The sequence below is a fragment of the Alligator mississippiensis genome, chromosome 14 (genome assembly GCF_030867095.1).
Source record: "Alligator mississippiensis isolate rAllMis1 chromosome 14, rAllMis1, whole genome shotgun sequence".
Taxonomy (NCBI): Eukaryota; Metazoa; Chordata; order Crocodylia; family Alligatoridae; genus Alligator; species Alligator mississippiensis.
The window spans coordinates 10,092,985-10,115,056 of NC_081837.1; the positions used below are offsets into that span (position 1 = coordinate 10,092,985).

Genomic DNA, 22,072 nt, shown 5'->3' on the forward strand with positions numbered 1-22,072 from the left:
TTTTTAACCTAAATTACTAAGATCATCCTCATGTACTACAGATTCGTCTCATCTTAGTCCATAAGAGCCACTCTTTTAAGATATACTTTAGAATACAATTGCCATGGTACGCTCCTATAGGAAATTAAACAAAAATGATCCATTTCTAAACCAAACAGCTCATCCTCCTCCCCCTCTATCCAGGCCTTAAAAACCTCCAAGAATGCAGCCTCCCCCACGTCCGGGTGACCTGCTGCGGCGCTTCACCGCCCTCCTAGTGAGAAAATTTTCCCCAATGTCCAAAACTCAGTAAGTGGCCGTCGCCCCTGGTCCCCCCCCGTGTCACCGCCGTCAAGCGAGGCTCGGAGACGCCCGGGGTTTCTTCAGAGGCCTTCATGTTGCCATCTGCGCGGCCCACGCTTGCAAATCTACTGCGCGGCCAGGAGCATGCGCACGGCCAGGCCTTTTCTCCCCGGGGTTAAGAAAATAGCGTTTTTGGGAGGGGGAACGGCCCGGGGGTGAATCACTCCCCACCCGGGGACATTTTTGCTCTGGGAGAAAACAAACCACGACTCTCCCAGTCCTCTCCCCGCACCCGCGGCCTCTTCCCCCCGCGCGGCCCTTACACGTCCATGGCGCCCGTGCTGCGTCCCGGGGGCAAGGAGAAGGACGAGGGGGCGGGGCGGGGCGGGGCGGGGCGAAGCGCAGCGCAGCGCAGCGCAGCGCGGGGGCCGCCGGGAAAAAGAACGTCGGAAGCGGCAAAAAAAGGTTACACTTGCATTGGCCGGGAATCGAACCCGGGCCTCCCGCGTGGCAGGCGAGAATTCTACCACTGAACCACCAATGCGGACGCACGCGGTGCGGCTGCCCCGCTCGCTCCTCCCGCGCCGCAACGCCCTGCACGGGCTGCCCTGCACTAATTGTGGGTCCCTTCGGGTCTGCCCTGCAGCACCCTGCTTGTGGGTCCATGCAGGTGTGCCCTGCACCAATTGTGGGTCCATGCAGGTGTGCCCTGCCCTGCTTTGGGGTCCATGAAAGTCTGCCCTGCACCAATTGTGGGTCCATGCAGGTGTGCCCTGCCCTGCCCTGCTTTGGGGTCCATGCAAGTCTGCCCTGCACCAATTGTGGGTCCATGCAGGTGTGCCCTGTCCTGGTTGTGGGTCTGCCCTGCACCGAACACTTTGGTTGTGGGTCTCTGCAGCTTTGCCCTACACTAGGTGCATCTACACATCGCCATACGGGAACGGTGTGACTGCGCTGTGCTTTTGGAAGTACTAAAACATGGTGTGGTAACCGCCTGGACGGTGCCAAATGGGCACCACGTGTTTAAATTTTCTCGCTGTGTCTCCAGAGCAGGGCACCGTAAGCGGGGAGCGCGCCACTACTGCGACGTAGCTAGCGATACGTCGCCGTAGCGTGCCATGCGTCACTATGTCGCCATAGGGTGATGTGCAGGCGCGCCCGCTGCTTTGGTTGCTTCTTGCCCTTTCTCCTGACGGTGAAGGGAGAGGTTTCACCTGCCCACAAAAAGAAAGGCCCACTGCTGGCACAAGGCTTGGCACAGGCAGAAACACCCCAGAATTCACCAGTTTGAGTTGTGTGTGTCCCAGCCAGCTTCGGCTGTGATAATAAAAGGGGAAGAGTGAATCAAATCATTTTTGTCCGTCCAGAAAATGAACTCCGGGCCTTGCACGCACAGCATGTCGCCATCACCTGTGTGAACAACATGATACCTTATAGGAAATCCTCTCCTGGGTGCCATCAGGCATTTCTTCCTAAAGTGCTTTTATGGGTCTCATCAGCTGACACACCAATATTCCACCTTCTTCACCGCCCTCCCACTGGTTATAACCTCAATATATTGTATTACAGTTTGCATCAACCCCGTTTCAACCCAGAGAAAGCGAGCTCCGCTCTTCTCCGGACACAGCTGAGAATTGCTTTGGATACAGCACGCAAAACAACGGCCTTGCCCGTGACCATAGGACAGGCCTGCGCAATACAAGAAACTCCTTGTGTCCTCTGAGTTTAGGGCCATGCTATTACTTGGGATCCAGCAAATAGCCATCGAGCCCTAATGACCCAGGGAGGTGACCCAAAATGGTATCTTCTCTAGAAGAGTCAGCCTCTTTCATCAATGAAAGGACTGAAATATGAACCACCACGGTCATACCCCTGGAACCACCACAGTCGTTGCACAGTGACAGCAATGAACAAACACCCAGATCAACAGACAGACTCCAGAGAGAGCTAGAGTCGCCTTTGTTTGTTCATGTGATTTACTGACCCTGGCACAATATGGCCAAAACCAGCAGAGCAAAGTCCTGCGACAGCTCTGCCGGGTGCTATACGATACCACGTGCACCTGCTTTTTTATGCTTAGCATCTCATTTCTGTCTTCCAACACCAGGTAATTATCTGCATCTTATTTGATATCTTTCCTAGGGCTTCGTTCCTGAGCCCTGCTATGCACTTCAGCCACTGGGCTCTGGAGTTCATGCACAACCAAAATTATCACTGTGCTCCACACAAACTACTTTCCAAAGAGAAGATGCAAAAGTAGTGATTAGCCCAGGTATCTCGGTTTTTAATTTCTGTACTTCTGATTGGACTCAGCGGCTTGGGATGTGTACATTCGAGTATCCATAGGGAATGCAGACATGGAATTTTCTAAATGTGCAACGTATAAACATTTCAAGCATAGGATTGTGATTGTTACCACTAAGGCTCAATGAGAGAGGAGCCTTGGTATTAACTACTGAAAGCAGGGGACATAGTAACTGCTATGGAAAGCAGATCTGCAATGTATCTATTCTTTGTCATGAAAGATGTTTTCTGTATTCAGCATTTTGCATCTTTTTTACATTCAAAATTCATTAAACAATTCTTTTTATAAAACATGTCAGCACTGCTCCACACCAACCCAGCTAACAGTGCATTTCACTGACCAGCAGACCGAGTCTATAGGATGACTTTAGGGCAAAGGTTATGTGAGTCAATTCATTTCTAGCGTTAGGCCTAATACAAAGAGTATATTCCTGCAAATCACTATATAAAGCACTGAAAGGACTGAACATGATTATTAAAAACTCCTGTAATAAAGGAAAAATTAAAAGAAATCGGTAATGCTGTAACTAGTCCCCAAGAAGCAAGTGCGGTTAAGGCACGAATCTCTAATTTTTTGGAACAACGAAATGTAGTAAAATAAAGTTCAATGTTTCTTTGCAGTTGAATGTGCCATATTCCCCTCCAGAGCACCCCAGTATGTGTGGTACATCAGCTTGGAAAAGAAAAAGATCAGAAATGGGACTGTGCTCCATTCCCTGTCCCCAGGAGAAATGATCTGAAGTACATAGTGCCATTTCATCAGGGGCTTCATAGAAGCAAGTAAAAAAGCAAAATGATAAAGCAGAAAGTGGGAGGAAATTAAAAACGGGAAAAAAGAGAAAGAAGCATTTATTTGAGGCCCATTTTACAATCCTTAATTGGCACAAAGGTACTATTACTCTCTAGCTCAAAATCACCCTGTTAAAATATCCTGCTGCCTTGTTTACTGCTATCCCCATACCTGGAACGTCTGTTCTGATTTCCAGTTTAATTTCTGTTATTCACACTTTCCATGCTGTTCATCACTAGCAAAAGGACTGTAACTGTGACGTTCCATTCAGAACAGTAGAAAAGAATTAACCATCTCCTGTAGGCAGGTAAGTAAATACATTCAGCAAATTCCCCCAAATAATCATTGCTGTGAGCATCTAGACGCCAGTGGTGGAAAGGAGATGAAGTGGTGGGACTGAGACAAGAAGGGTTGAGTGGATGGAGAGGACAAGCCACAGGTAAGGAGAAAAAGACTTCAAATGGGAACAAGGGACATGGCAAGAGAAAGACAATACAAGAAATGCAGGGGGTAAAGAAATGATTGCAGGGGGGGAGATACAGGGAGTGGAGAAATGATTGCACATGTTCTGCTGGGGATTTTGATGACAAATTCACCTGAAATTTAATTTGTACCATTCCTAGAGCTCCTCAAAGGCCTGGATACTGAAGACTGGAATAAGTAGTGCACTGTAATATAGTTAACAAACAGTGTGAATAATAATAATAATAAAAGTAATAGCAACAAAAGTAAAAAAAATACATCATTAGGAGTGTGGAAGAAGGAAAAAGCATTTCCTTGCTGGGGAGTGACTGAGTATTTAGAGCCAAGGAACAAATGCTGGGTTGGGGTCTGTTTTCTGGGATCTCCCCTACCTGTATCGTTGTTCAGTCCTTGGAGTTGGATCAGTTGACGAAGGGATTTTATTAAAATAGTGGCTCCCTGCAATAACAGGGACTAGACTCAACAACCCAGAAGGTCCCATCTAGTCCATTATGAATTAGCTAGCAGTGAATCAACAACCAGTGTATCAACCTGCACAATGAGGAACTTGAAAAGGCTATTCTGTTCTGCCACAATCAGTCTACAAAAGTTGAAAGCTAACAAGAGTCACTCGTTGATAACGACTCCCTCAACTGGCGAAAATGTAAAAGCCCACAGCTACTGTGGCAATATCCCCCCAAAATAGGTTTTACACATGCAGAGGTGGAAACAGGAAAGACTCATGGGGAATCCTGCAGGCCAGATGACACAGTGCCAGGGGCTGCATGTGGTCTGCAAACTGGGGGTTGAGCACCCCGCTCTAATCCAATGTTTCTCAACCCGTGGGTTGCGGCCCAAAAGTGGGTCGCAAGAATATATGAAAGGATTGCAAGTGGATTATCCTTTAAAGGAGAAAAACATGGGAAACCATGGCTTTTCCCTTGCGCCAGTTCCAGCCTGCAAGGGGCTGCCTGAGGTCCCTCCAAGCCCCACACACACCCACCCCTTGCCCCACACATTGGGGGGCTAGGGCCTGGGGGTGAGGGGCACTGGGTCAGGACTGGCTATCGATGTGACAAATGGGCTCTGGTACAAAAAAGGTTGAGAGCCGCTGTTCTAATCCATGGGTGACTGGTGCCTCCCGAGTCTGGGAGGGCACCAGATCCCCCAGCGGGCGATCACCGAACCAGCAGCAAAACCGGCGAAACTGGAAGTGCACTTCTGCCGGCACTTCGGGTTTCGCGGCTGGCGCCAAGGGGGTGCATGGCTGATCTCTGCACCCGTGTGCACCCGCTACGCGTCACCAATGTTCTTGTAATCCATCCCAACCTCCTAGCAGTGGTACGTGATGGGGAAAAGTCGAGGATCAACTCCTATTGACTCCCAGCATAGTTTTCTGCATGGCTTACAGAGGTGTGTTTCAAGTTGAGACAATATTTTGAACTCCAGAGGTTTTAAACAGCTACTAAATAATAAGTTGAGCTTTTGAATTCAGATGCACATAGGCAAACTCTCGTTTCCCAGAACAATACACTCCAGGCATGGAGGTTTTCTCCAACAGAAAACATTAGGGAGTCTCTCCCCTCCATCCCATTCTCTCCTTCTGCCCCCATAATGTATGCTCTTTGCAAGCTAAATAGGCTCAGGGGGCTTATATGCTCTGAGCTCAGACCATCTGAATAAATCATTATAATTTGCTAGCATTGCAATATTGGAGCACAGCAGGACCGGACAGGGTGGGACTAGATGTGGGAGGGAACTCCAGGGAAATTCCAGATCTGTTCAGCCCCCCCCTGTGGAGGCGGGGCTATGACATCAGCTGGCTGTGCCTAAAAGCAGCCCTCTGAGCCAGACCCAGCAGAGATCAGCCAGTGCTTCCCTGCATGCAGGTGAGTTAAGCTGAACCCAGCTGGGACGCGAACCAGAGGGGGCTGGAGTGCACTTTCCGACCCTCTGCGCTCACATTTCAGGTTGCAGGAGACCTCGCTGCGTTGCCAATATACAGTGCAACGCAACTGCTTTGCCTCTTGTGCAATAAATCCTGTCCTGCTGGAGCTGATGATGGATGATTAATCATGTTTTCTTTACCCCCGGGCAGGATTTTTGCAAACAGCGGGTTGTACAAAGCGGTGGGGTGGCGGTACTTTCTTGCGGGGCGGTCTGGAGCGGTTTGGCCAAAGCTGTGGGGTGGCGGTACTTTCCTGCGGGGCGGTCTGGAGCGGTTTGTCCAAAAGGTGCACGCTGAACTGCCTGTCTGAGAGGGGAAAACATCTGTGCTGTGTTCTTCTTGCAGACTGCACAAGTTGCTGAAGTCTCCAGAGGAAACAGGCAGCCTTCAGACATGACGGCTGAGGTGAGTGTGAGCTTTGATTTCTTAGTAGTAGTTGTCACCCACTCTCCTGTGCTTAGGATGGGAGCTGCTCCAGCTGCAAACTAAACTCTTGAGAAGCTTGATTAAAAATATCAGAGAGCAACATTTTATCAGAGCTCTTTTTCACATGAGATCACTTATTTTAGGTGAAGATCACTTTGCAGTTAAGTACTATTTAGACAGCTACTTGTACAACCACTCACCAGCAGTATCTGTCTGTACCAAGGCTGCATTTTCAGTATCTGCCCCAAACTAGCAGCCTCTGAACCAAACTGGTCTGCCTCCTCTCCCATCTAATGCTACTGCATTTTGACAAGCATCCTCCACCTCTTCTACCCTCATCGCTGCCCTGATTAGTTTGACAGGTAGCAATTTCAACTGAGAGACAAGTCCCCACAAAACTTATGGTGAAATACTGTGACTGCCAAAAGTTAAATGAGAGAGTCTGGGAAAAAAAAGTCTAGTTATGAACATACTATCAGTTGCAAGGTGAGCTTGGTTACCTCAATTTTCCATGTCTGAATTCAGGGTGAGAAAATCCCAAATAAATGTAACTGCGAATCTGTCCATTTTCCACCTCTTTACCTAGGTTTGGTCACTCATTTTTAGCATTGTTCCTGTGGGTCACTCATTTTTAGCATTGTTCCTGTGAACCAGCAGAGGAAACTAATAGAAGGGCAATGTCTAATCAGTATTGTAGCTGAGGCCCTGCAAAATTTGACTGTGGACAAAGTTAGAATTAAAAATGGGCATATGCTTAAAACAGCCCTGAAATCAAATCTTTAAACACAAAGGGCCTAATTTTATGGTTCTAAAAAGGCAAATTTCACAAGGATGTACTTTTCTTTACAGGGACACAATGATAGGGCCCATAAAAGATATTGGTTCAGCAGGAATTGGTTTAATAGGTGGAGACAGTCTCTGGGGGGAAAGTTTCCCAGAGTTACTCACCAGTAACCCCTTTAGCTGATAAAATAATGGTACTGATTATCTTGAGACAGGGTCCTATCCAGTCAGCTGCCATGGAGGGTGGTTTGGATGTGAAAAGGGAGAGGCAGAAATGTGTAAGATATAAGGCAGATGGGCCAAAGTATCCACATTGCAATTCAGGCTCTGCGGCAGGAAGTTTCCGTAAATGCTCCCCAAATGCTTCTCTTTGCCTGCTAGTATCTGCTCTGGAAATTTGCTTTTAAAATCCATTTGGATCAATCCTGGAGTCCATACATAAGCAGAGCTCCCATTTGAGTCCAGTGGAAATTTGGCCTGAGTAAGGGCTTCAGCATCGGGCGCTGGTCAGACCGCAGTTGGAGTACTGCGTGCAATTCTGGGCACCGCACTTCAAGAGGGATGTGGATAACCTGGAGAGGGTCCAGAGAAGGGCCACCCGTATGGTTAAGGGCTTGCAGACCAAGCCCTACGAGGAGAGACTAGCTAAACTGGACCTTTTCAGCCTCCGCAAGAGAAGGTTGAGAGGCGACCTTGTGGCTGCCTTTAAGTTCATCACGGGGGCACAGAAGGGAATTGGTGAGTATTTATTCACCAAGGCGCCCCGGGGGTTACAAGAAACAATGGCCACAAGCTAGCAGAGAGCAGATTGAGATTGGACATTAGGAAGAACTTCTTCACGGTTTGAGTGGCCAAGGTCTGGAACGGGCTCCCAAGGGAGGTGGTGCTCTCCCCTACCCTGGGGGTCTTCAAGAGGAGGTTAGACGAGTATCTAGCTGGGGTCATCTAGACCCAGCACTCTTTCCTGCCTATGCAGGGGGTCGGACTCGAAGATCTATTGAGGTCCCTTCTGACCCTAACATCTATGAATCTATGTGTCCCACTTGGGTAAGCAAGTGACTTGTGACCAAACAACACATCTTCTTGGCTGCTGAAGCAGATGCTTGTACAAATCCAGGGTGAGATGGGCCTTGCATTTTGACTAGCTTGAAGGGTGACTTAGATTCAGAGAATCATAGAAAATTAGCATTAGAAGGGACCTCAGGAGGTCACATCTAGTCCAACCCCCTGCTCAAAACAAGATCATCCCCACCTCGATCATCCCAGCCAGGGCTTTGTTCAGCCGGGTCTTAGGAACCTCCAAGGATGGAGCTTCCACCACCTCTCTGGGTAACCCGGTCCAGGGTTTTACTACCGTCCTAGTGAGAAAGTTCTTCCTAATATCTAACCTAAACTTCCCTTCCTTCCGAGGCACCCTTCTAAAACAAACACCACAAGGCCACACACAAATAATGAATATACTAGATGAATGGATGTGTAAAAAAACCCTTCAAAATTGCAGAGCCTGAGACATTTTATAGCTGTTTTGTCTTCCCAAGGTATGGCTGATAAAAAACCAAGGAGGAAACTCTCATTTGTGTTTGTGTAACAGTGTCCTTTTAAACTACTTACTGAAAACATTATGCTATTAGACCTATCGTGTCAGAGCTGCTGGCTTGGAAGCTGGAGATGCTAAGACTCCACTGAGTCAAGGTCAGGACTGATGTTCACATTATTATTTTTTGTATTGTGGCATCACCCTGGAGCCCTCATTTTCCCAGAAGGAAAAGGCTGGTCCTTAACTCAAAGAGCTTACAGAGGACCGGACCCACTGGCTGATAGGGGATGATGTAGGGGGGAAGCCCAAGGAAATGAGACAGGGAATGGCCTCAGTACATGGGCAGCCCAACGGTTATGCTTCTTTGCAGGCTATTGCAGATTACCAGCTGCGTAAGGGAGTGTAGCTCGTTCAATGTGGGAAGAGAAAGAGGGTCAATGCTGCCAACAGGAGCTTGTAAATTTGTAAATGTAAAGCACTCATCTTATTCTGATCCCTCTAGAGGTCAGTTCCAGCACTATTTACACCACTTCCAAATCCAGCCTGTTGACTTAGTCCAGATCCTTTGGCAGGGGTGCAGCATTTGCTTACACCAGGTCTGAATTTGATCCCATATGCTCTGTTATATGCTAACGCTGCAGAGTGGCAGGGGACTGTCCCACCGTCCTGTTTTTAAAATCAGCGCTAATCTGAAGGATTGTGTTTCTTTGGGTGTCCAAAATGATTGATCTGTCTGCTTTCTTTTCCCACTTCCTTTTGCACAGGGGGATAAACTTTGGGGGGGAAGATTTGTAGGAGGCCTGGATCCCATCATGGAGAGGCTCAACTCTTCCATTGATTATGACCAGAGATTGTCAGAAGTTGACATCCAAGGGAGCATGGCTTATGCCAAGGCCTTGGAAAAGACTGGAATTCTAACCAAACCTGAGGTGGAGAAGATCCTGAATGGACTGGAAAAGGTATTTATCAGCTGAAGTAGATGGTATGATGCAAGGGTGCCAAGCATAAGGACAAGTACAGATACAGGAAACTTTAGCCACTGCTATTGAGATAACAGTGCTGTTATCCCCAACTTGTTTCTGGAGTGCTCTGTAAATGAGTAGTGCCAAATGCACTCTCAGAGTCTCACATATGTGTGGCATGGCAGGAGTCGTAGTGATGTCTTTCAGCTGCAGTGATCTGGTTTTCTCCTACTATTGTGTAACTCCAACAAAATCTCACCAGTGTGAGATCAGACTTGGAGGGAGAAGGGGACAGTTCTAGCTCCAGGGTGACCAAAGTGTTTTACAAACTTATAGGAATTGAGCCTCCCAAGAGCCACCTAAAGTGGGGAAATAATAATCCCTGACCGCTGTCTTTTGCTGACATTTGTAGATCTCTGAGGAATGGTCCAAAGGACTCTTTGTGCTGAACCCAAATGATGAGGATATCCACACTGCCAACGAGCGCAGACTGAAGGTGCAGTTCAGTTAATTTCTTCATAACTTCCTGTGCACATCTCTGATCATTCTGGGAACTGTAACATTCGCTTCTCCCTTTGCATGCTTGAACTGTTTCCTATTTTTGGTTGTGTTCCTATTGAGAGAATCAAATACTTCTGCAGTGACCAGCCTCATGGATGCATTCAGTAAGCAGATATTCCCCACTGTTTTCCATCCCTGAAAACAGACTCTGGCCAACCTACTGCATCAGTGGTAGATCCTGATATTACACACACGTGTGCACCTGGCTAGCTCCATGCACACTGAGTATTTAACATCATTAATTACTAAAGTAGCACCTTACGGCTCTCATTGGGAGAGCTGTTTACAAAACAGGGGTGCTGAGGGCTCCCTAATCAGGACCTTGCTGTGGCCTAGGCACTGGACATGCATCCGACAAGTAACAGTCCCTGCCCGGAAGAGATTGTGGCTTCCATGTCCTACGTTCATGCATGTGTGCAGGATCCTAGATTGAGTTTTTAAGCAGCAGAGATGTCAGGTTTCACTTAAGTCCTTCTGTTTCCACTAAGCTAATGCTGATGGAAATGCTTCTCTTGCCCACAGGAGCTGATTGGAGAGGTGGCTGGAAAACTCCACACTGGACGAAGCAGAAATGATCAGGTAAGGAGACTCTATCATCTCTATCATCTCTATCATCAGATTTCCTTTGATGTGCTTCAGTGTTTCTTAAATGCCACCCACAAAGTCACGGCAATCATGCAACTTAATTTAGTGGCACGGTGGTAACAGCTGAGCACAATTGCTGAGCAGTGTTGCCTTATAAGAATGTGAACTGAACTCATTTCCCTTGGCAGCAGTATTGTACCTTGAATTTGTCTCCTGCTGGATGCAGTGAGAGCTCTGTATCAAAGGGGGGAAATAAACCGGAGTCACTTCACAACTTTCTTGCAAAGTATTGCAGCAGGTTCATGTCAGACTTCACGAGTGCTACCTGTATCGAATAGCATGTCTGCATGGACTGAGGAGAGAGCACAGGGCCTTCTGCTGAGAACACAGTGCTTCCTATGAACCTGAGACAGCTGCTACTCTAGGAGTAGTGGGGTCTATGCTGTGCATTTGACATGAAGAAGGTTTGCTGTACTGTTCTGCAGAAGAAGCAGTACTCATGGGCACAGCACCATAAGCTCTCTGTGGGAGGGCACTGAAGATTTGGGGATCTAATTTTGCCCTTGTGCATGTGCATATTCCAGTAAGGTGGTTAGGAGTGCAGAGAAAGGCAAAAAATGTTCCACGCTTCATTAATGACCTGTACGCCTCTTTCCACTTCTTTGCCTTCTTTGACCCATATAATATGGAATATAGTGAAGTTTATTTCATCACAAGGTACATTGCACTCGGTTTTCTCTTACAGGTTGTGACTGACTTGAGAATGTTCATGAGGAATTTCTACTCTGTGCTGTCTGCTCACCTGCTGCAGCTCATTAGGGCTCTGGTGGAGCGAGCTGCCGTGTAAGTCCTTTTTTTTTTAAATCCCACATTCAAGTAAAAATCTCTTGCTTCTCTTGGCTTCTGTGCTGCCATGTTAGAAATCCTGGGCTGGCTCCTGATCCGGTGTAAATCATCAGAGCTCTTCTGATGTCAGGAATAGTTCCTCTGGTCAGGTGCATACATGGATAGTATGCATTCAAGCAAAGCATGTGTGGCTGATGCTGGAGATAATGCCAGTAGCCCTAATTCTCTGGCCTGCTGCGTGGAGACTTCCTCTTATCCCAACTGTATCCTGGCAACAGAAGTCAGATGGCAAGGTTAGAATTTAATTTAAAGCAGAAAAAACCAAATTTAAGCAGCTGGACATTTCCAGACATTCTGAATTGGGACCTGGTAGAAATCGTAATCATTTTAACTCCTGATTAAATTGCAGTGAGCCAGAACACTCACTTATCAAGATATCTGAATGCAAGTTTGGGTGCCGCCCAAATCTTTGTCTAGAGGGGATCTTTAATTGTTCCGTTCTTTTTGTACATGACAGTGACAATGGTGATCATAAATAAGGATTTGTAAAGCAAAGGTTGGGTACGATCATAAATCGGTAATACAGGGTGATTGTACCAAAGCGTCTTGTGTGCTAAGCGTTAGTCTGGGAACTCCCGAATTGTAACACTGGCTCCGACAGTTCCTAGATGTCAGGGCACGGGGATGCTATGATCCTCTAGACTGACCTGCATAACACAGGCCAAGGAACCTTGCACAGTAACTTCTTCCTGAAGCCCAGAATTTCTCTTGGAGCTCTGGCCTCCCTTTCCTCAGTCTTAGATGGTTCTCTGTTTAGTCTGTATCTTCATTCAGGCTGTTGGACTGTCAGCTGGCTGTTTGCCTCATCTCTCCTTTTATATTGCAGAGAAACCGATGTCATCTTCCCTGGCTATACCCACATGCAAAGAGCTCAGCCAATCAGATGGAGCCACTTCTTGCTCAGGTACCATCCTTCGTAGGCTCTGCTGTGAGAGTGTGTCCTTGGGGACCAACTCCTTGTGACACCCAGAAGTGCAGTTGTAACACAAAGTACCATCAGCATGCGGCGATGCCACAGCAGCCTCCAAGGCTCATGTGGAAGCTGATGCTCCATTGTGGAATCAGCCCATCTTCATGCATCTCCTGGGTTGTGGGTGACTTAAGAAAACAACTGTGTGAATGGGTCAAATCCAAAGCATGCCTGCACCAGGGTGATAGAGCCAAACTTGGGAACTAGTTCTCTACTTCCTAATAGGGTTTGCCACACAGAACTTAGGATAAGTTTCACTTGCACTTAGTTTACCAGGGTCTGATCTTCCCATCTGAGTAAACATTGCAAAGGACCTAAAGACTGGGGACATTATCAGAAGGGCTGCCACTAGAGCAGAGCTTTGCTTCACTGGAGGGTGGTAGCCTGGGGGAAGCTCATCTTGCTCCTGGCTGCTCCATCTCTGCTGACAAGGTACCCATTGCCATGGCCTCTGGCTTTCATTGTGTGCGAGTTCTGTTGATAAGTAAGGTTTTGGTACTACTCACACCAGCTAAAAGCCACTTTGTTAGGGAGGCAAATGCTAAACCTGGTTATTTCACTCTCTTCTTCTATCACCTTGTCTTCCCACAGTCATGCTGTTGCTCTGCTCCGGGATTCTGAACGTCTGAGAGAAATCAAGAAAAGGATCAACATTCTGCCTTTGGGAAGGTAAATCACTCGCCTCTCTTGACTTCCAATGTCAGGAGCAATCCCTCTGGTCACCTGCACATAGGAATACTGTACAGTCAAGCAAAATGTGCGTGACCATGGTTCATGCTTGAGATAATGCTGGCAGCCTCAGCCTTTCTGGTCTGCCATGGAAACACCTGTTAACATTTATGCCTCCTGCATAACAAAGGCAGATTGTGTTTTCTGGTGGCGCAGAAGACAGAGCTCTCATTTGTAAACAGCATAGATAGAAGGGGACTTGCCTGTATTTCCAACCCTGGATACTAGAAAATGTTTAACACACTTCCTATTCTGAACATTGTTCTCCATCACCAAAAGTCTGTCTCCACTAGAGAGGCCTATTGGTGAAGTGGTGCGTTAGACTATGTGTGTTCACATTATTAGTCCTGCTGCCCTGTCAAGGTTTTGCCTTGGAAATGGGCAGATAGTAGAGGTCAAGATCTCTGCTATGAACAGCTCTTCTCTCATTAAAATCATACTTCTGTATCCACTAAAGTCAGTGAGACTTTTGCCATTGACTCTGCCTTCGTAGGATCCTGCTCTAAAGGCTTGAAAGACACCAAGTCACCTTCACAGAATAAGAAACTCCTGGCTGCCTTTGGCTAGAAATTACCTTATAGGAGTCAGTATAGTTGTACACATAGTATGGGACAAGCAGTGCACTAGAAAAGCAGCATGCAGTCAGAGCTTGTGGTATCGCTCTCTGTGACTTGGTTTGTGCAGAGGACACAGAAGTGGGTTTGTTAGTGTCAGTGCGGTGTGTCATGCATGGCTTTCCCTTCTCCCTGTACAGTGGTGCTGTGGCCGGCAACCCACTCAGTATTGATAGAGAGTTCCTGCGTAAGGGTAAGTTGTTGTCAGCTACCCTTCACTACAACTGAGCAAGTGAGTGGCCTAAACCTAGCCCTAATGGACATGAGGGAGAAGGACTAACAGACTGTCTGCTGCATCATAATCTAGAGATCCCCCTTGTACATTCCTCTCAGCCCTCTATTTATCCTTTTCATAACCCAACCCCAGTTCCTTTTGTTTTACTACTTGAGATGGATTCCCCATCCTTTGCCCTTCCCTGATGCTGTCAAGAAAAGCCCTGGTAGTTGGGGCTTTTGCTACAGAATCACCCCCCTCCAACACCACACACACACACACACACACACACACACACTCAGATCTTTGCATCTGTCTGACATGGGATATGGTTAGTCAGGGGCTGGTCCATGCACTTGGAAACCAGCAATACCCCTGACTTCTCCTGAATCAAGGCCTTAGAAAGCTCAGGTAATGCTCAAGTTTACATCATCACCATGTATGCTCTTTAAATTGCAGAACTTGATTTTGCCCAAATCAGCCTGAACAGCATGGATGCTGTCAGTGAACGTGACTTTGTGGGTAGGTGCAAATTTATCACTGTTACCTTTATCATTGTTGTCTTTCTGTCACTGCTGACTATCTAGAAACCTGATTTTGATAAATTTTTTGAGAGGGGGAAGAGCTCAGATACGGCCATTTTTAGCAGCAACTCTGCAAGGAGGGATCAGTCTTTTAGCTGAATGTTAATGCTACATTTGAATTTTTGATCTATGACGGGTAAAATTGGAACACTAGAATAAGACTTCTAATGACCAAAATCATCTGAAAAATCTCTGACTTCTCTTCAACAAATGCTGTAGCCTGTCTACAACCTAATTTTTCCTGCAGCCCAACTGCAAGCAATTGCAGCCGTAATAAGACTTTCATATATATATATATATATATATATATATATATATATTTAACTTCCATCCTTCCCTACAGTGGAGTTCCTCTTCTTTGCCTCCCTTGTGATGACTCACCTGAGCAAGATGGCTGAAGATCTCATCCTCTACAGTACAAAGGAGTTTGGCTTTGTGACCCTGTCTGATGCCTACAGGTAACGCTCTACTTCTTGCTACAAATTTTAAAATAAAAAGAGCTAATACAAAATGTATTTTATTCCCTTTTTAGAAATACCCAGGACAAGAAGGGCCCAAACAGTAAACTGGCATAGCTGTGACCCTGTACTGGAATCAGGAGAGAGATCAGCTGTAACTCTCCTCAGTTAGTGAGTGGGTTGCTGTGACTGGGGCAAGGCAACCTCAGAAATTAGGTATTGAGAATAAAGATGACCCTGCAGAGCCACCTCCTAAAATATGGGCAGGTTGATAGGTTTGCAGTATCAGACTTGTTGCCACTAGACCCTTCAGGTGGCCACTTCCAAGCCCATTGGAATATGAAAGCATCTCAAAGCTTCTTGGTACTGAAGGCTTTACCCCGCTCCTTTCAGCATCCTATTAATACTGGCTCCCCAGTGACTGATACAACATGGTAATCAGGCACCCGCATCCTAGCAGTGCTGGCATAGAGCCTGGGTGTTTAGGCCAGGAGTGGTGGGTAGGAACGAGCTACAATGCCTTCCTGCTTACAAAGATCCTGACAGATGCCCAGTAATGATACATCTTGCCTAATCCAGTTATGTACATGCTCAGACCTATTAACAAGGTTTTTTTCTTTCCATTTTTGAAGCAAATTGCTGCTAGGAGAGAAGTATTTAGTAGCTAGAGAAAGGGACCAGGAGACCTAAGGTCTGTTCCTGCCTTGCTACTGACCCACTGTATGACTATGAACAGGTCACTCCACCTCTTTGCCACGATCTGCCCATCTGTAAGACGGGGATGATAGTGGTTTCACTCTGGACTAATATTTGCTAAGCCTTTGAGCTTGTCAAATGAAAGGAGCCTTATGCGCACATATTTTTTTTTTCAAACTCTCATTCCAGTAGCCCTTATTCCAGCAAGGCCTCTGTTGTGTTCACTGGGCATTTTGCCCAAGTAAATGCTTCTAGAATCAGGCTGTAAATGAGCCTGCACTAACAAAAAAAAAAAAGAAAGAAAATAACTCTGTTTCCTGCTGCGAGCTGGGAGTTCCTGTAAAAGGAGCCTTTAACAGGCATGTTTTGTAATCGTTCCAGATTTCCTGTTACAGGCTTCTTTCATGCTCTGTAGTGCCCTAAATGCCTAATGTGGCAGAATCCTCACACCCAATTTTGTCAGTATATCCTGGTAAGAGACACCACACCCTTAGGCTGGACTTTCCTAAGTTCATGGGTAGAGCTGATGTAACAGTTGTTCCTTGAATGAGGAAGCTGAGATCTTTCTACCCAAGGAAGCTAAGCTTTCAAACAGAGTCAAGAACAGGAGTGTGAAAGCAAAACCCAAGTTACTGAAATGAAGATTCAGCTTCTGAAACCTTGGGAAATGAGACCCATTATTGTTATGTGTGGTGAGCACTGGAAATCTCTCATCCACAAGCAAGAGAATACCCAGCAGCAAAAGGTACCAAGAAAGTACTTCATGCTGTCAGTGCAATAGGCTGTGCTATCTTTCCAGCCTTGCTCTCTGCAGATTAGGTCTCTGTAGTCTCATGCTCCAAGTGTTTTATTTTCAGCACCGGCAGTAGCCTGATGCCTCAGAAGAAGAACCCTGATAGCCTGGAGATAATCCGCAGCAAGGCTGGACGTGTGTTTGGAAGGGTAAGCCTGCAAAGGGAGGAGAAGCAGGTTTTTCAGGGCACTTTCCCCATTACCCCAATTGGGGAAGAAAAGGAATCCTTCCTACCAGACTCTGGGTCTCTTCCTCCATCTGCCACTAGGCAAGTCATCTGAACAGCAGGAACCCTCCCATTAGGACCCAGCATGACTCCCTGTGTCTGACTCTGTAGAGATGTTGAAGTCGGCAGGAACTGTGGGTGAAACTGAGCTCAAAACAGCTTAAAGTAGGCTCTGCAAGTCATAGACCACTTCTGAAAAAACTTGGCCCTGGTAACCCTGTCTAATCTGTTTCCCCAGTTGTCCAATAGGGGAATACACACCTGTGCACAGTGCTCTGAGACGTACTGTGTAAAGCCAAATACAGTTTGCTGTGACAGCGTCCCAGATCAGCTGCAAGACGGTGTAGAACAGCGGTTCCCAAACTCTGACAGGTTGCACACCGCCAATTTAAAATGATACAGACTTAAGCACCGCCAGCAATGTTTTCAGTTCAACCATTGGTACCATCAGCAATTTTTTTTTACATATAAAGTAATTATAATCAATCTGTTAACGCATACTACTGACAGGTTATCTGTATACCACAGATTGGGAACTGCTGGCGTAGAATACTATTCCTAGGAAGAGATGTAGCATATGACTGCAGGTGACTGGCAGAGAAGATGCAGCTGCTCTGAATGACAGCTGAGACACTGCATTCCTGCTATACATTTAACTGACAACTAGAGAATGCTGCTGCCCCAAGGGAGCTCTGAGAACTGACCCTCTTTCTTGTCCATCTGCCTGTAGCTTTTCTACCTCAAACAAAAGCAGTTCGGTAATTAAATGAGGCAGTGACTGTAATGCACAGAAACCCGGCCAGATGATGCAGTCCAGACTTTGAGCCCTGCTGGATAAAATTAGATCATTCTTCTAACTTGCCCTCAGCACCCTAACTTTCCTCCCTCTCCTCTGCAGTGCACAAGCATTCTTATGATCCTCAAAGGACTTCCAAACACCTACAACAAGGACCTCCAGGTAAAGCATGGAGGGTTTTTTTTCCTATTCCATTTCTCTGCATAAACATAACCGAAAACTTACTGTGGTAGGAATGACAGCCACTATTAATACCTGCACACACTGTGTTTTGTATGTAGCAGCACTGAGTCAGAGACAGGGAGGGTGTAAGACCTCAAGAGGCATCACAACCCTAGTATCCATTATGGAACAAAAAATGACTGACTGTTTTCAGGTGAAATCAGTGCAGCTCTGTTAGTGGATGCCAGCTGAGGATCTGTCCCAAGGACTGAATGGTTTGTGGGGTCAATAATGGGTACAGCAGCTTTTAACTCCCTGTTTCTATTCAAAACGACAGTGATTAACTACCTTAGAGGAGTAAGTGGGGGCTCTGTCCATGTCTTGCTGGAGGGACCTTGCCGGGGTGTCTCCAGCCTAGCGTTGAGTGGTTGTGGGGAATAAGCTACCCTGAACCCCCTAGCAGCAACCACTGCAGAGCACAGCGACGGGAAGTAGGGTCAATGTTGCAGAGAGGGCATCAGTGTCTCCAGTAGTTTTCACCAGTGCAAGCATTCATTTAAGTTTGTAAATGATGGATCACACCATTCAGAAACACTAATCAAATAGCTTCCTGCTCAGATGCAGGCTGCATTGTCCAAATAGAGTTCCTGTGGTGAGAACGGTCTCTCATCTGAATATTAGTCTGCAAGGGGAGACTTAGCCCAGATGCCTTTATGCAGGGAGCTCACTGGGATGGCCATTCTTCCAGATGGGTATGTTCCTCCTAGTGCTTACACATCAGATGAACTGAGAAAGCTTCTGCCGTGATCCATGGCCAAGCTATTTGTGCTGTTTGGTTTGTCAGCTGCATTAGGTTTAACCTACTTTGATTTTTCCCTTTTGTTAACCTACAGGAAGACAAGGAGGCAGTCTTTGATGTTCTGGATACTCTGAACGCTGTGCTTCAGGTGGCAACTGGAGTAATTTCTACTCTCCAGGTAAGATTTGAGCCATTTACTACTAAATTTATTGGGTCCTGCTCTTGCTTCACACCAGTGTAGCTTAGGAGTAACTCCATAACCAACAGACAGACTTACACTGGTAAAATGTGAAATATGAATTAGGGTACATGGCTGAAATATGTTGCAGGTCATTCATTGATAATGACCACTCCAGTGCTTAATAACAGGTGTTTACTGGATTTCATTAGGAGAGGAAGAGTATGTTGCTAAGATGCTTACACCTCCGATTACTTTAAAATGGAATAGCTGGATCACTGACTGTAGCAAGATGAAAGGGGGAGAAATTCACTTCTTGATCTGGCTCATTGATTTGGAAGGCCTTGCTGCCAAGGCAGTACCTTTCCTGTCTGAACTCTGTTCCTTCTGCGATTGCTAACATGTCAATGAAAAGTAGCTGTTGTCCATAACTCTTGTTTTTGTAGATCCACAAAGAGAACATGGAGAAAGCCTTGAGCCCTGACATGCTGGCTACTGATCTTGCTTACTACTTGGTTCGTAAAGGGGTAAGTATCAAGAGAATCCCAATGGAAAATGTGATGGAGGATTGTGAAACTACAGTGTCCCCTCAGGGATGTGTTCAGGGTTGAGGACACTGGGGTAACTTTTGGGCTGCTCCTAATAGTAAACTCTAGTCTTTCTTGTGACAAATGCTGGTTATCTCAGAGGAAGGTACAATCTTCTCCTTTCCTGCCTGAAAAGCACCTAATTGTGCAGTATTCTGTCACTGAAGAGTGCTACATTTTCTATCCTCAGCTGATGGTCACCAAGGATTGAAAACCCCTTTACATGTATCCCAGGTAGTCTAAGTGCTACAGAGTGGACCTGAGGCCCTTAGAAGCTAACACTATGCTTTTATAGCACACCTGAGGACATCCAACTTCTGATTCCATGGAAAATGCTGCTCTGTTAAACAAGGTGTATGGGTCACTTGAGTAGCCCCAAAGCCTTTGATTCCTGATCCCACCTGCATATTCATTAACTGTTGCCTATGCTTGGTACTGCAGATGCCGTTCAGACAGGCTCACATGACATCGGGAAAGGTCGTCCACTTGGCTGAGAGTAAGGCCATCTCCCTCAGTCTTCTCACTCTTGAGGACATGAAGAGCATTAGGTGGGTATCCAGCTTTCAAAGGGCATGACCTACATCTCCTTAACACCTCTCCCCTTGCTGCACAGATCAGAGAACAACCTCTGTTGCAAAACCTGGCCAGGACTTCACACCAAGTGCTATTTGGAGGAATTACCTTGGTCCCCAAACTAATGACACCGTGAAAAAGGGGACAACTCCCTTACCCACAGGGAACAGCCTTTCCACTGGAGCCACACAAGTTGCAAAGCATAGATTAGACTCTGCAGCAAGTCTCCTGTCCCGTAGCCCTAGAGCCTAGATCCCAAACAGGATCTAAACATGGAATTTCCCTGGGGCGGTTGAAGGGAGTAAACAGAAAATGATTTTTATTCATCACAAGCTTCTCACTGCTGTTAATGCCAACCACAGATAGGTCAGGAGTGCAATTACCATCTGTGCTTAAATGGCTTCTAACTATGCAGTTCTTCCCTGAAGCATGGTGAGCTGGCAGGAGGCTCCCCACTGACAGCATAGCTCTTTGGCCTAGCCCCTACTCATCTTCCAGACGTAGACACTTTTGATGCTGCCTTGTGTGGCACTTCTAAACAGAAAGGGCCTGATTCTTCCCTGGCTTGCAGCACGCACTGGCACCTGTGCAAAGCAGCTGTAAAACACTTCTGTCCTGACCTGGTAGCTTTGTGCAGGGCAATGATTTGACTTCAGTGGGAGGAGGATTAGGCTCAAGAATGCAGGCAAGATGCAAAGCCAAGGCAATCCTGCATGCAGTGCAGGCTTCAGGGCTGTGCTCACCTCTGCTTTGCCTCCCCAGCCCCCTGTTTGCAAGCGACGTGTCCCAGGTGTGGGACTATGTCAACAGCGTGGAGCAGTACACTGCCCCTGGTGGCACTGCCAAGAGCAGCGTGAATGCACAGATCGAGAAGCTGAGGGAGATGATGGAGGCCCAAAAGGAACCGTTCTGAATGTCTGGAAATTATGCTGTGTAGGCTTTGTGCTTGTTGCATTCATTCTAAATTAATAAACAGTGATGCTTTGCAAATTCACCAAAACCCTGTACGCTTGTCACTTGTTTCTTCAGCTACCGCAAACACCAATTGTCCAAGAGATATGAATAACTAGGACACAATCCCACAAGGCCACATTGACCTGAGTAAAGCCTGGAAGCTGAGTGATTGGGCTCTAGAAGGCTACTCAGAACAAAAGCAGCAGGATTCTTAATAGCAATCACAGAATCATAGAAAACAGGGGTTGGAAAGGACACATCTAATCCAACCCCTGCTCAAAGCAGGACCACCCCATCTAGATCATCCCAGCCAAAGCTTTGTCTAGTCAGGTCTTGAAAACTTCCAAGGATGAGCTTCCACCACCTCTCTGAGTAGCCTGTTCCAGTAGTTTACTACCCTCCTAGTGAGAAAATGTTTCCTAATATCTAACGGAAACTTCTCTTGCAGCCACTTGAGACCATTGCTCCTTCTTCTGTCATGTCATGTCACTACTGAGAAGCTACCACTTCAGGTAGCTGAAGGCTGCTATTAAATCCCCTCTCAGTTTCCTTTTCTCTAGACTAAATAAGCCCAGTTCCCCTGGTCTTTCCTTACAAGTCATGTCCCCCAACCTCCTCACCATTTTTGTTGCCCTCTGCTGGACCCTCTCCAATTTGTCCACATCCCTTCTGTAATGGGAGGCCCAAAACTGGACACAGTACTCCAAATGTGGCCTCACCAGTGCTGAATAGAAGGAAATAATCACTTCCCTTGATCTGCTGGCAACACTTCTACCAATGTAGCCCAGGATGCCGTTAGCTTTTTTTGCAACAAGGGCACACTACTGGCTCACATTCAGTTTATTGTCTGCTGTAACCCCCAGGTCCTTTTCTGCAGAGCTGCTGCCCAGCCAGTCAGCCCCCGGCCTGCACCGGTGCATGGGAGTGTTCTGTCCTTAGTGCAGGACTTTGCACTTGTCCTTGTTGAACCTCACGAGCAATACAGAGACCTACAAATGCAGTGGTAGCAGGCACACCACCAGGTTGGCTCTAACACTGTTGAAGGGCTATGCAGCATATTCAGGAGATGTCAGATCACAACTCCTATTAATATGGGAAGACCTCTGCTTTGCTCCACTTCACTCACAGCCTTGGCTTCGCATCCTTCTTAGAAGCTGAGGGGGAAGGCTACGCATTTCCCAAACCTCTCATCA

The 22,072-nt window shown here is 46.8% G+C and overlaps 2 protein-coding genes and 1 non-coding gene across 6 annotated transcripts in view; 1 reads left to right on the plus strand and 2 right to left on the minus strand.

Annotated features, from left to right (window-relative positions):
* Positions 1 to 665, minus strand: part of CRCP (CGRP receptor component) — a 45,269-nt gene extending 44,604 nt beyond the window's left edge. The window contains exons 1-2 of one of the 3 annotated variants that reach the window (XR_002092093.2): positions 606 to 661; positions 9 to 114 (exon numbers count right to left, since the gene is read on the minus strand). Coding sequence is in view for 1 of the 3 variants with exons in the window: in XM_006260197.4 (XP_006260259.2) it covers positions 606 to 613 (8 nt within the window). In the remaining 2 variants the exon portion in view is untranslated. Of the gene's footprint in view, positions 1 to 8; positions 115 to 605 lie in introns of all 3 variants that reach the window. The other 2 variants (XR_002092092.2, XM_006260197.4) reach the window with 2 other exon arrangements.
* A 90-nt stretch (positions 666 to 755) lies between these two features.
* Positions 756 to 826, minus strand: TRNAG-GCC (transfer RNA glycine (anticodon GCC)). The gene has a single exon. It is a non-coding gene; the product is annotated as a tRNA-Gly (tRNA).
* A 4,809-nt stretch (positions 827 to 5,635) lies between these two features.
* ASL (argininosuccinate lyase) lies at positions 5,636 to 20,925 on the plus strand. 2 transcript variants are annotated; one of them, XM_006260196.4, is made up of 17 exons: positions 5,636 to 5,727; positions 6,132 to 6,191; positions 9,297 to 9,491; positions 9,907 to 9,990; positions 10,578 to 10,634; positions 11,386 to 11,483; positions 12,373 to 12,450; positions 13,108 to 13,185; positions 14,000 to 14,052; positions 14,533 to 14,595; positions 15,001 to 15,115; positions 16,669 to 16,753; positions 17,729 to 17,788; positions 18,682 to 18,765; positions 19,212 to 19,292; positions 19,794 to 19,900; positions 20,688 to 20,925. In XM_006260196.4, the coding sequence occupies exons 1-17, from the start codon at positions 5,722 to 5,724 to the stop codon at positions 20,836 to 20,838; spliced, it is 1,455 nt and encodes a 484-aa protein (XP_006260258.2). In that variant the 5' UTR covers positions 5,636 to 5,721; the 3' UTR covers positions 20,839 to 20,925. The 2 variants fall into 2 exon arrangements, with proteins under 2 accessions (XP_006260258.2, XP_019349024.1); XM_019493479.2 differs by lacking the exon at positions 5,636 to 5,727 and adding an exon at positions 5,744 to 5,808.
* Positions 20,926 to 22,072: the final 1,147 nt, after the last annotated feature.

Coding starts and splice junctions, on each gene's coding strand:
- ASL (XM_006260196.4), top strand. Junction 9,492..9,906: donor TCCTGAATGGACTGGAAAAG/GTATTTATCAGC, acceptor TGACATTTGTAG/ATCTCTGAGGAATGGTCCAA. Junction 15,116..16,668: donor ACCCTGTCTGATGCCTACAG/GTAACGCTCTAC, acceptor TTTTATTTTCAG/CACCGGCAGTAGCCTGATGC.